Genomic DNA, 14,366 nt, shown 5'->3' with positions numbered 1-14,366 from the left:
TATGATTTAAAAGTTAATTAAAATGAATGATATAGCATAACAGCCCCAGGTGTTTATTTCAAGCTAGCCTGTTTCTACAGCATTTAGAACAAAAGAAGGCAGGAGGGAGAATCTAATAACAAACCTTGTGTGTGTTGCATGAAGAAGTAATCACACCATTAAATCACTCTGGCTCTGGAGCACTTCTAATACCTTCAAGTGCTGGCAAATCTCTCCAGCTCAGGCTCGTTTCCATCGTTGTGCTGTCCTGCTTCCCAGAGCTGGCAGGTTTTGCCTTTTAAGAACCTCAGGAGAGAGCTGCACAACCTGGCAGTGTGTGCAGCAGCCTGGGGGCTTTGTGCATCAGCTGTGTCAACAGCTACGCCTTTGCTTGAAGGCACCTTAGATCCCTTCTGAGCACTAATGGACTGGCTGGACCAGCACCATCCCTTCAGCACTGCTGCTGGGCTGGAAGGAAATAGCTCCGAGGTGAGATGCAGTGTTGGGTATGCAGTGAATGCTGACAAACCTTAAGAAAAATCAAGATTGTGGCTGGAATGTAGAGATGTGAGTAGGGAGGAGGAAAATGATCCATAGGAAAAGATCTTTCATAGAAAGGAAAGCTTGGGAGAGGGTATTTTCGCCTAAGCAAGACTGAAGTACAAAAGTTTCTGCTGCTTGTTGGCAAGTCTCCCAGCATGGGGATGCCTCCTTCATAGGCACAGATCTGTCCCCAGGACCACGTTGTCAGAGAATCCTGTTTTGCAGGACATTTGTCCCACGTGACTGATAACCACCAGCTGATCCTCTTCAGAGATTCACCACCTTTGCTTCTATAGGGTCAAACTTTTGATCTTCAGATCTCAAGATGTGTGAATCCCTAACCAAGCATCATTCCTACACAGCATAAAACCAGGTGACACAGTATTTAAGCAAAGGCAGAGAGATGGAAGTCATAAAAGTCAGGAGTAGCATAACAGGGTAAAAAGAAAGAGAGGAGTTTTCAGTATCATCATTGCTCACCAAAAGTCCTGAGGTATCTCAAAAGGCATCATGTCTAGGAGAGCTTCTCTGCATTCAAAGGAAAAGTCCATTTTTCCATAATTCGTCAGGTTAATAAATGACTCCCTTTTCTCCCTACAGCCTCTCCTATTACCAATTCTCATGCAGCACGCCAGGGCCTCCTTTCACTATTAATACCACTCACTGTGAAATGTAATTACCAGCTCTATCACAAAGCGTCAGGCACATTTATCCACTGTACACACTCGCTGACTCCAGATCACATCAGTCACTGGCTGGCTTGTTCTGACAATGTTGTCCGAAGGAAAAAGTATCTGCACAGGCTCCCAGCTAACTTAGGCCACTTCAGCAGAGCATGAAACTGTTCTGAGGGTCCAAACTGGGTTCAATAAGCAAATACAAAAATGAGCAAAGAGAGAGACTTAATTTAATACAGACTCATCATTTAAATCTAAAGGAAAGAATTATGATAGGCAGAGTGAAGTGTTTGGCTGGAGAAGATGGATGAGTAAAAGCTCTAGAAAGCAATTCAAAATGATGGAGTGAAATTAATGGCTCCCTCCTCCAGGCTGACACAAGCAAAATCCCTCCTTTGCTTGATGCTTTAACTCTTGTCATTATGTTTTGATTAAAGCCAATATAAAAAGCTCACTTACTGTCCCTTCCTCGTGGCTTTTTTCTTCTGCCTCCCTCTTTACTTTGCAGCATTTCTAGCAAGCACATAGGATACCCAGAATTCACGTTGTTCAATCCTTTGTCACTTGGTGAAGCTGTGACTCTCACAAAGGGCAGGGACTCAGCCAGACATATCAGCTTTAGCTTTACTTAAAAAATCCTATTAGCTGGAAGAGAAAATAATATACATTCTCACTGATGTCCAACTGACTCTTACATTAAGTGTTTCCAATTCCATGGGACTAGAGGCAGCCCTTCCTGTCCTGTCTGAATATCAGCTCTGTGCTTTGAAGGCAGTACCTTCATTACACTCAATGCTCCTGCAGCTGTTTAAAAGCAGGCAGCTGATGCTAATAATGGGTAACAGATAAAAGGTGTATTTTATTTACAGTTGTGTTTTACCACGGTGCTATGAGCACTGAAATAAAACCAGAGAAATGAAAGTACTGATGACAAAATAGAACAGGAATAATCAGAATACCTGAAAAGGCAAGAAGTGGAAATGGAATAGGATTAGTTACGTTAACTGCTTATCTGTCACTGTGTCTCCAAACTTCTAGCCTCCGGTGTTTAAAGCCACCTAATGATCCGCACACCAGTGCCAGCGTTTCCCTACACAGAGCCAGGGCAAAGATGTCTTCTGAGAAGAAAAAAGAAGGGTTTGGAGAGTTCTTCGTTAGAACAAAATGAAAACAGGAAAGAAGAGCTCACAAAAACTTCCAGGTTTAAAAAACCCAAAGGATTAAACTCCTCCAGATGAGAAAGGAAAGGAGGTAGGCGTCTTCCAATTAAAATAAAGCATAACAGTGTGACCTGCTAGGGCATACTTGTCCTAGGAACACATCAGAGCAACACCCCAAGTGAATGTCTGTGCTCCTAAGAGTATCACAGTGCTTCCTGGAGCACTGATGGATCAGATATGCCTCTTTCCACCTGACTGTGCTCCTCAGTACCAGCCAAATACAACTGATGGGGGCGAAGGGAAGGAAACAGCTGAACCTCAGACTTTACCCACCCTCTCAGAATTTGGTGTTGTTTCAATAATGAGTAATTTGTGGATCATTATAGAATCACAGAATGGTTTGGGTTGGAATGGACCTTAAAGCTCATCTAGTTCCAGGCCCTGCTATGGGCAGGGACACCTTCCCCTAGACCACGTTGCTCCAAGCCCCATCCAACCCAGCCTTCATTCTTCTAATCTCACACAGTAATATTTCCTGCTTTGAGTCAAGCCTTTTTAAGCATGATGGTGGCAGATGGCAGGCTATTACACAGCATGGCTGCACGGCAATGGAAGCAGGAAGGATTATTAACAAAAATAGTAACTCTTCAAAATCGAAAAGGTGAGGGCCCATGGAAGAGCTATGGCTTTATTTTTACACCTCAAATCAGTTATTTGAATGCATTATGAATGCTGTAAATATACCCAATGGATATAATGAAAATGCATTATTAATTTTCACTCATTATTAATGAGCTTATAAATTCACAAGTGATGGAGCCATGACAGTGTGAGGGAAAGGTCATGAATAATAACTGGAGATGAATAATATATGCTCAGTTAGCTCACAGGATACTATGCTCATATGACTGTAGTGTCTCATGTTTATTTAACTCGGCAGTGCATTGACTTTTTATTCTTTGCTAGATAATAGCACAAAAAATTACATGGACTATAATCTCTATTAAATCAACATAACAGATCACAAGGTACAGCTGATCCTTCTGTGGGGATGCTCCTGCATCCTCACTAATGCTAAAAAGCTGGGATCCCCCTCTCTTCTCCATCACACTTTTCCTCCATGACATCATCTTGTTTTGCCTCATTCATTTCCCTTGCTGGCTTATGGAGAACATCAGCTCTGTGAAGAGCCCACAGCAGACCCAGAGACAGCCCACGTGGCATGTGAGGGTGACTAACCTGAGATCAGTGGGGATATGTCAAAATCTCTGGCAATATCTCAGTGCGACAAACGGGAAGGCAAGCCGTGTGCTGTGTGCACATACAGACCATTTTGTTTGGGTTCCATCTGTTAGGACTAATTTGTTAATTATTAAAGAGATAATTTATCATCTCTGCCTGCTTGATCGGTGTTTATTACCCACAGTCTGAGGCAAAGGGAGTGCTGTGTGAATAAAGATGGGATTAATTAATAACAAAAAGTTCAGGCAACTGCAAACTTGTGGTGCCTGCTTCCAGTCCGTGTCTATTCCTGAACAAAAGGAGGCTGGGAGAGGGAAAAAGCATCAGGAATTCAAGTATTCAAGCTTCCAAGCATCGTATTTCCTCCCTTCTTCGCAAACTAACCACTGCTGGATGATGGAAAACAAACTACCTCAGCACTTTAACAACCAATTCCTCAGACGGGATCCAGCTACCCTGTGAATCACATCTTGTGAACAAGCTGTTCTCCAGGTCAGCATCACTGTGTCATCTCCAGCCCCATGGAGGAGAAACACATCAGTGTCCCCTGGCTCCTGCTATTCAGATCTGTAAACCCCAATCAAAGCAGCAGATCATCCACTTTGAGCTTGGATTGAGGACCCCAGCTCTGCTCTATTAGCCATTGCTAATGCTAATGCTCCTCTCCAGGTCCTGCCATACTGTAAGATTCATATCTTTGTGAGGCTTCTTCAGCACCTCCTCCCTCCTCATTGCTTTATTAGAGATTTGCACTTGTCATTCCTCAAGTGGAGTCTCAAGACTGGCAGAATAACCAATGTCCAAACAACTGGTGGTAACAGCAGAACGGAAAAAGCTTTCAGGCACTTCCTGATACACTGCAGCTTATAACCCTCATCTCATATGGCAAAAGCTGAAAGGAAAGACATACCTCTGAACCATCTTTTTTCATTACTGAAAGGTGCTCACAAAGGTTCAAGGACATTCCAAGAGGAACCTCAAGAGAGATATGCCAGCCTACGCAACAGACAAAATAAATACCAACCTGCCTAAACATGCAGGAAAGATCCTGAAATGCAGGGATGCTGAGCTGCAGGAAGCCAGAGAAAATCATTCACATGCTATCAACTGATGCTAAGAGCATGCAGGTAAGGGATAACTTCCAAAGAGCCAATTACCCAACTCACCAGCTATTCAGTCTTCTAAGGGAGGCATCAAGGGAAATCAAAGCAGGGAGATGGTAAGTTATTTGATCAGAGACACTTTTAAGGTTAATGGGCAGGCCACAAACAGCAATCATGCCTCCAGCCACGCAGTGTGAGAAAAGATGCATTTTGTTTGGTTTGTGCTAGGAAAAGACCTTCCCTATAAGACTTGTTCAGATCTTTAGTGAACTTTAGGTGATGTATTCTGGCTAACGGCTGCTTCGCTGCGCCTCCCTGTTGCTGCATCTTTGCTTCCTCAACCACTCATGATCAATTTAACAAGTATTTTGTACAAACAAAAGTTTTCTTGCTAAATAAATTAATTATGGCAGAGTAAACAAAAAACTTCTTAAAAATGCATGTTCTGATGTGATCGCTTCTTTAATTGGCTGCTTTAACATTTGAAATTTGATTTAATTTTCAACCCGATTAACCTCACCCACAGGGTCAGGCTGTCAGAGACACAAACATTGAAGCCTCTGGTACTCCCCATGGGGCTTCAACAGAGGAGTCCTCTTGGTACTTCTGATTCCTCCAGCCCCTTCCCTCTTTCATTATTCTTATTTAGGAAAGGAAGATCAAATTCAGACCAACAGCAAACATACATTTCCTAGCTCTCCATTAGTAGCTTTAAAATGAGATGGTGCTGTGAAGCCCTGGGTATGAATCCCAGCTCTGACAACTTCTTTCCTTAATTGCTTGAATAAAATCTCCATGCCTCCCCCAACTGTCCTTCCCCATAAAACGAGTGGTGATAACAAGAAGCCAGTAAGGTATGCCAGGGAGCGGATTAATTATGTGTGGGAATTGCTTGAGAGACGAATGCTACAAGCTGGGACAAACAAAGCCATTGCATTTTCAGTCCTGTGACAGTATACACACGGTATGACAAGTCTGAGGAGGTGACAACACCTCCAGCCACCTCTGATGGTGGGTTTGCAGCCCGATCCCTATTGAAGCACGCAAAGCCGTTTTCTTTTCAGCTGAATTACCAAGTTGTCAGTAAATGCTGCTACAGATTTCTTTTTTCTACTTCAAAAGAACCCTTTGCACTCTTCGACTGCTTCCTGGTACCAGTATTTGCACTATCAGGTGCTCTGCTCATCAGCAGTACCCCTGATTTCTCATAGGTTCACAAATTGCGGAGCTCAAAAGAACCGTAAGAATCAGCCAATCTAAACTGATGAAAAGCACAAGCTGGTGAATTAAGCAAAGCAGTTCCTGCATCAGGCTCATAATTGCTAGCTGACTTAGAACATTTCTTGTACAAGAATATCCCATCTTCATTTAGACACTTCAAAGTGATGTTGAATCCCCCCGTACTGAGATAAATAGTTCCAATGGCTAATTACCCCTGTTGTAACAAAAGCATTTCCTTAGTTCTAATCTTTCGTGGTTTCTACTTCCAGTATTTGATCTGGTTAGGCTTTTGTCCAATAGATTAAAGGGATTTTATACTAGCCAAAATCTCCTTCCCTTATAGGAACTCAGACTGTGATCAAGCTACTTATTAACCTACTCTTTGTTAAGCTAATTAGAAGGAAATTCTCCAGCCTCTCACTGGTTTTAGATCTTGAGGTGAGGCAGGAGAAATAGAGACTGCCCGGCAAGAATTTCCCCTCTTTTCAGAGAAAAACAGGTTAAAGTAATGATGTGATAAAATAGAGGCTTATGTGCTTCACGCTGTCCATCACATCTTTACGTTACCCCTCCTGCCTTCTCTTGTCCTGGTAGAGGGTGATGAAGGAGGCGATGCTGGAAGCTGAATTTGCAGATCTTCACACACATCACTGACCTCAACGAGACAGAAAAGCAGAGAGGCAAAGACTGGCATGCTGGGAGATTCTGCTGGAAGACCCAGAAAGAGGCATACAGCTCTTTATCAAGAAGCTGCTAAGCTGCTTTGCAAGCTGGCATCTGCTGTCTTCTCCGAAGGCCCTTTGCCAGCTGTTCCCTCCTCCCCAAGGCTGCTTTGCTCTCTCCTGCCTGTGTGGCAAATTACCTACACAGCCACCTCTTCCCCAGTCCTGATGGGAGATCTTGGATCACTTCTCCCGTCCCCTCCCACTTCTCTCACACACGTGCCTTCTCTTCACTCTCTTCTTTGCCAAATCGCCTTAAACAGTGCTTTCTCCCCTGCCTTCCTCTTTTCACTTCACATCTTCTCTGTGGGAGGACTTTCAGGACTGGTTCTCTCCTCTGCATGCCATAAGATACCTCTTCTCAAATCCTGCTCTGTCAATGAAGCTTTTATGGTTCTCAGCGCTGGGAGGTTACATGAACACACCTCCTGTGTGAAACACTCCAAACCCAGACCCAGCATGTCCCAATCTCCTTTCCAGCCCTTTGCAACACAACTGCTCAGCCTGGCCATGCTTCCTGCTGGTTTAGATGTGAACGGATCTGTTCTCCAAGCATCACTGTAAGCACCAACATGAAGCAGCACAACTCCAGGGCAAAACTGCTTTGCTACCAGTGGGATTTCTAAGCAGTTATCATCTTTCTGTGAGTCACTTTGCTGGGAAAAGAAGGTGGGAACAGCTGTGCTGGCACCCCGAGGCCGATTCCTTCATATCCACACTGATTCACAGTCACAGAAATGTTTATTCTCAAGAAGGAGCTCATTCTTGTGCTAACCACTGGTTGACTTCATTCATCATTGATCATCTCCTCTGTATGAACTGGAGTGCTGCTGCAGATGCATTCTGATTCCCTTTAAACGGAGTGGTAAAGGTGGTTTTGCAATGCTTGTGTTGGTGCTTAACAGTGGCCTGACAGCTGTGCACATGCATGATGCCATGGCAGAGATCCGGTGGGAGAACAGTGAGCATCCCGCCAGATCTTGGGGGGAAGCAGTGAGAGAAATCCACTGCTTTGCATTTACAGCCAATGTAAAACTGGAACTACAAACCAAGAGGTTGTTTAACAGCATCATGTCCCTGATGAATGAGTTTTAGGTGGAGAGGAGGAGGATCCACCTTGCTGCACCAAAGGAGAAAACAGCTGATGGGGCTGGGAAGATCATCCTGTTTCCCTGTTATCCCAGTCTGATTTCTGGGAATGAGGCAAACCTGGGAGAAAAGGCTGGGGTCACCTTGGTGTAAGAAAAGTGGAGGGAGGAAAAGGGGGGGGGATGGAATTGCCAGCAGACATCAGAGGATTAATTTAGAAAATAGAAAGTCAATTTAGTGCTGATGGGAAGAACTAATGGCAAACAGCAAGAATGAAATGAGATATCCTCAGAAGTGAGAAGAGCCAGGCTCAGCCATGCCATGAAGGGTGATGTGCCCCAGTTGTCCCATGGATAGGGCAGGATGAAGTTCCCTCCTCTTCAGAGAGCAAATATTAGCATGATGGATCCTGGGCTATGACAGCAGTACACAAGGCTTGGATGGTTTCATTCATGTATCTGCTGTTTAATAGGATATAGATAAAGGGCAAAAACCCTTCCCAGAGAGAAAAACTGCTCAGTGTCAATGATTTTCTGTCACTGTTGCCCAGAACCCAGACTCAGCCTGGGGACCTCTGGGTGAAGAAGTCAGGTCTCTATTGACTTGCATTCTGGCAGTGCCAACCAGCAACACAACTTTCCCCATCAGTCGGGGATATGATTTATTGGTGCAGGGGTAGAAATTCAATAAAACAAGCTTCTCCATCATCACCCCCCAGCAACTGTCTTGATGCTCTGATGATTTCCCACAGACAACCTGGGAAAAATCCCAAAGCCCAGCCCCGGTGAGGCTGTCACATACAGATGTCAGTGCAACCACATTCTGTAACCTGCTTTTGTGCCATGAAGCCACCGCTCACAAGGGAGGCCATCCCAGGTACAGAATGAACCCAAGTCCTTGCTGGTGGCACAGCCAAGCCTCTGTGAACTGAGCCCAGAGAGTCAGAGTAATTGCAGGAGGTTGTTAAAAGAGCCGGCGCATCTCCCACAGAGGCCTTTAGGCAACAGCAGCACCAGAAGAAAGAAATCAGCTCCTGAGAGTTGCTTTGGACCAGTTGTGAGAGTAGTCTGGACATAAATTCTGTTCTATTAATGAGTCACAGCGGTCACATAACCCTCAGTTCCATCATTTCTTCCTTTCTAACAGCCCCTCTCGGAGATCTAATCGCAGTAAAATGCTGGAGCAACCTCTCAAACGGCCGGGTTTTACTGCAGTCACTCTATCACCGGTTCCTCACACCAAAGGGCCACGGGGGAATAATCTCTTCCTTCAGAGATCAAAGTCCCATGTTAATGACTGGGAGCTGCCACTCACCTGGAGTGCAGACCGCCCAGGAAACCTGCTGCCTTTCCCCAGCCAAAAGCCTGCTTTGTTTATAGCAGCAGCATTGATCTGCTTGACAGCTTCCTGGTACAGTCATTATTTATTATTTATTTAGTGTCCAAAATGCAACAGGTATTTGTGGAGACATGACAGAGACAGAGTCCCCTTCTCTGGAAAGACCTTTGGGCTGATAATAGGAAGAAAAGACTTAAAAGGAGATGAATGGGGCTGAATGGACAAAGAGGATGGGCCTGCAGTGATAAAGCACTCAGCTGCTGCTCTCAACTCACGCGCGTAAAGCTGTTTTATACAGTTTACTATGTGCATGCAACACATGCAATGAGATGGTTCCTTTATTTGGAGGTAAAATGGGAGACTGAAGGGAAAAACAGTGGCATTGGCTGTATGGACTCCAAAGAGAACAAATAGATGGAGAGATTGGAAGGATAAGAAGACTGAAGCCTCTTCCAAGCTCTCTCAGAGGCACCTGGCCATGTTAACAATGTCAAATTCTCCTTTGATCCAAGGCTCCTCATGCAAAGCCAGAACCTGCCTATCCTGCCTGCTGTACTTCACACTGGACTGGCTGCTATCAGAATCTGCCTGCTCTCATCCAACAGCTGCAGAGCCATGTTATCTCCCCTCTTTCCCATGTCTCAAAGATAAAAGAGCAGAGAAATCCAGCAAGGGAACAACTGAACTGGCACAGCCTTCCCCAGAGAGCAATCCAGCCTTTTGGACTTCACGAAAACAAGGACTTAGTTTGAAGCTTTGAAACTGCTGAAAACTGCTTCAAAAGAAACTCCATGGTATCTTTATTTTACACAGGGTGCCGGTCTTCGAGCTGTAGCTCAACAGGCACTGTACAAAGATGTAAGGTAAAGTAAGCTAGGAAAAACAAGCTGGTTACTAGTTTTACACCCACTAGACATGTTCCTATCTCCACCAGCAAACATTTAGATATCTATGAACCGAAAACAGCTTCCAGAGGTTACAGCACGAGATTTCCAGGTTCAGAGAAAGGCCACAAAAGGAAGGGAGGTGATGCCTCAGCAGTAGTGGGAAAGTTATGCTGTCACTAAGAAAACCAACACTTACGACTATCTCTTAGGCAACTCTGTCATCTAAACAAGTCATCTGAGCACTCCCAACATTTATATAGAGAGTTCAGGTAAATACATTCTCTGTACATGCTGGAAAGAAAGGGATCTCAATTTAGAGAGCTATATTGGACTTTACCAGCAGCCAGAAGCATGCATCTGGAAGCCACAACAATAATAACTCCAAAACTTGGGCTTCTATAGCAGAGATGGACAATATTTCTGCTTTGGGTTTACTGTCAGCATCACAGGCCACATGCAATCATGCCCTGTGGTCTAGGGCTGTCTGTTAAAAACTATTTCAGCATATACTTTGTGCACTGAAGGCTTTGCTGACTGCCAGCTGTGAGCAGACCCAGCAGAAAGGGCTGAGAGAGGCCACCCAGCCTTGAAGATTCCTAAACCTGAAGTGGGAACATCGTTAGGATGTGGACTGGCACATTAGCAAAGGCTAGGAAAAGGAGGCATGTAAACCAGAAGGTTTCCGACTTTCCTAATACCAATGACCAGAATTATTGCACTTCTTTTGCCAAGGGAATCTCCTCTTTGCAGTGTTAACATGGTCCCTGCTCCAGCATGTATCACTTCCCAGCAACATTCCCATCAGAGCTGCATCTTCCAGATGAGAACCTGGGGAACAGGATGCATTTGACAACAGAAGAACCTGCTCAGCATAGCCATGCTGCAGCTTCTGGCTCCTCTGCCTCTGCTCAGGGTGTGTGTCAGTGGACTAACTCTCCACAAAGCACAAATCCAGCACAAAAAGAGGCTGATGCACTTCAACAGGAACATGAGCTCATCCAGAATTGCTCCTTCTGCTGGGATTAGGCAATGTGCATGGAAAGACATTTGCCGGGAAGCAGCAATGTGCGTTGCCTTGCAAGGATGCTCCCTCCTGTTTGCCGCTGTTCTCATCTCTCTGCTGGACTGGTTTCAGACAACTGCCTTGCATTGGCTACCACTCCACAGCAGCATCAAAGCCCCATCATTTCCAGCTCTCTGTAACATCCTTTATGTATTCCCAGCCCAAGGATTCTCATTCTTTTGTTCAGGTGGCCAAATATCTATGGATTGTGCTGTCTTCCACCCTGCCTACAGCTAACTCTCACCCTGCCCTCTCCACGGTCACCATGACCATCACGTCCTGACCCAGGGGACAAGCCTGAGATCAGCGATGTAAAGAGACCTGTGACCACGCTGTCACTCCTGCCTCTCTGCCTCTCAGCTTGTAAATGGAAAGAGGCGGAGGAGGAAGAATACTGAAACAGAAAAGAAAGGCATTGCTTGCAGAAATTGTATTGCTTTTGCTCCAAACATTAAAGACGACAGCCCACAGCACTCCCCTGGGGACCTGTTCCAAATCCACACACACAGACCTGGACATTTCCTGGATAAAAGCTTCCCTGCCTGGGTTCATTTCAATGCTAACAAGACCCCTGCTTAAGAGAGACTGAGCTGACAGAAGGGAAGGCCAGAGGCTACAGGGCTTAAAGAATTAGGGAAGAGCTGGGGCACTGCTAGTCCCTGCTGGTGTGTGCTCTGCAGTCCTGCCTCCCAGCACACCACCCTCTGCTCCCAGACAACAGCCAGCCTCTGCACTGGAAGGTCTCCAGTACAAGTGAAGGGAGGCTGTGGCTGTGCATGCATATCTTAACCCCATGGAACAGAGTGCAATAAGCACCAGTGGAGGTACTTCATGCAAGATACCACAATGCCAAACAAAACTGAGTGCTCAGCTCTCTTGCTCCAAGTCAGCAATGTGACCTTTCCTGCGTGCCTGGAGATATTTAGCACTGGACAGTTCTGGATAAAGAGGGTTTGCAGAAAAGGAAAACAACAACAACAAATCCCAGTGGTCCACACTGACAAAAGCACACGCATAAGGCAGAGGAGCAGCAGATGAATTTCATGCCTTGATGCAAAGCCTGCATTTAAATAACATACAGCACCCTATTTCCTTTCTGGCTCCGCTACGGTGCTCATTGAAAGAAATCCATATGGTCAACCTGGCAGGGAGAACGTGCCTCTGTGATTTTCACTGAGCTAATGGGAACCAATAACGTTACCTGCATCTCAGAGGACAGCATTCCCACCCATCCCAATATTTGCCTAATAAAAGGTCAGCCCATTCTACGGCATCTATTTGCAAAATTAAGAGCCTCTCTCCAGCAGCTAAATGCTTGCTTTAGGTTTGGAATTACTGTAATTAAAGTTACATTGTGCTCGGATTGGTGCCAATCACTGCAGAGCTCCAGGCACGACCTGCCATTCCCAGCGCCATGCGCCCGGGCGTCCCACTCCATTAGCTCTAGGGAATTAGATGTCATTAACGAAGAGATGCACACTCCTTCGTGTTGTCAAACCGCAATCAAGCGGGTCACAGGTGAAGAATAAATACTTTCAGAACAAGCCCAATTACACCATTTACATTTCATTACAGAACCTGTTTAATCCACTGATGGGCTCCCAAGTTCTTCTGCCTAATAAACAGCATTTCAGAGGAATTAATAGGCCCTGCAAAACATGCTAATTACAGTCTTTTGCATTGCATTTGCAATATTGATTTTAAAGTTGCCACTTCCCCCTCCACCCTCCTTTTTCCAGCCCCAAAGCCTTAACTTTCAGCAAACAACACTGAAACCAGTGTAATTACTGGTGAGCTGAGAAGCTAATGCATCTCTCTTGTCAAAGCTCAGTTCCAGTGAAGGCCAACACACAGAGAGGGATTTTCACATCCATAACTTGTGCAAGTTCCTCCAGACGACCACTGGAAACAGCTGCTGAATAGCAATTACAGGCAGAGAGCAGGCATCAGCAGAGACTTTGCCATAGCAACCAGCCTAGCTGGACCCGCTCCCCAAAGACACCGCCTCCTCCCAAAGACCACAGCAGCGGAACAGGTACGATGACAACACAACCACTGCAATCTCATTTCGATTTGAAACTGAAGCTGCGTGATGCTCTCCTGGGCACTGAACTGTTTAAAAAACAAAAGGAAAGTTTATTTTCAAATTGCGGGCCTCAGCTAAACCATTTGGAAGAGAGGAACAAATCAGACACGCTCCGGAAACGCGCCGTCTGCCTGTTGATCCACCCTGGTTGTTTTGCCTAGCTTCTGCCACCGGCTTTATGTTCTCTTCCTCCTCTACGTGCTCATTCTGCCCTCCCCTCTGCTTCTCTGAAAACCATTTTCTTTATTCAGTGTGTTACCTTTCCAACCACTGGCTTTCTGCATCGGTTTGGTGGTTGTCACTCACCACTGTGGTTTTATCCAAAGCTTACTGACAGCTAAAAACACTTGGAGGAGGAGATGGGGAACGGGGCAGTAACGCTTGTGCTCTTCCACAGCGCTCGCAGGTTGTTTAAATAGAGCTAGCAATGCAGGACAACAATGTTTAATTCCTTTGCTAACAACAAAGCAAGAAAGAAAAGCCGAAGCGCTCCTGGGCTATCAGAAGATGGTGAGATACAGAGCAGCCACGAGCTGAAGTGACAAGGGGGAAAGGAGACACAGTCAGGGCAGGGGGGACCAACAATACAAATGGCAGACAGCAGAAGAGTGCTCACAGGTTGTTCCAGATGGCTGTTCTGTGAAATGAGACCTGGCCTCAAGAAGTTCAATAGAAATGGTTGATATCTGCACTCTGTGTTTATTCCTGCTCCTCAGAAACTTTCCCCTGTAGTAATAGGGGTTTCTAAGGGACTGGACATGGAAGCAGGTACTGAAGAAATGGACATAAGGAGCAGTCAAAGTTTAATGAAGATGACACATCCTGCTGAGCTGTATTGTCTCTTCACTAGGAACTTGGGCAGATGAAAGAGAGCATGTCCCCAGCTGCACCGAAGAACCACGCAAGTACAAGACATGGCCAAGCACTTCATCTCCTGTGTATATAGCTTACATGAAGCTCATCCAGGAGCAAGTTATCGCACCAGTCAGAACCGTTTGTGTTAGCCCAGTCATCCATGTAACCCTCTTTCTGAAGGCAAGACCAGGTGCTCCACAATGCCTCAGGTAATCCACTGTGTTCAGTGGCCTTCCACCGCCTGGGCACAGGAACAGCCCACGAGCCGCCTCATACGCTCTTTGCACAAGGCAAGAAGCCTCCACCCCTGCATGCCCACACTTCTCTATTGCCTTTAACAAGAACATCTGGCATGCAGGAGGCAGCTGTGGTAGCAACACATGCAATAAGCATCCAAGACA

At 45.6% G+C, this 14,366-nt stretch overlaps 1 protein-coding gene across 4 annotated transcripts in view; it reads right to left on the bottom strand.

Moving 5' to 3' along the window:
- Positions 1-14,366, bottom strand: part of MAD1L1 (mitotic arrest deficient 1 like 1) — a 368,957-nt gene that overhangs the window by 38,176 nt on the left and 316,415 nt on the right. For 2 of the 4 annotated variants that reach the window (XM_062613591.1, XM_062613592.1), the window contains exon 18: positions 12,936-13,136. The exons of the other annotated variants lie outside the window; for them this stretch is intronic. In XM_062613591.1, the coding sequence (XP_062469575.1) occupies positions 12,951-13,136 (186 nt within the window). In that variant the 3' untranslated portion in view covers positions 12,936-12,950. Of the gene's footprint in view, positions 1-12,935; positions 13,137-14,366 lie in introns of those variants that run through there. 4 annotated transcript variants of the gene reach the window in all.

The sequence above is a fragment of the Pezoporus occidentalis genome, unplaced genomic scaffold (genome assembly GCF_034315485.1).
Source record: "Pezoporus occidentalis ecotype Australia unplaced genomic scaffold, CSIRO_AGI_Poc_V1 ctg169, whole genome shotgun sequence".
Classification (NCBI taxonomy): domain Eukaryota; kingdom Metazoa; phylum Chordata; class Aves; order Psittaciformes; family Psittacidae; genus Pezoporus; species Pezoporus occidentalis.
Note: the sequence above shows the minus strand (reverse complement) of the source record. Positions and strands in the feature narration are given on the sequence as shown.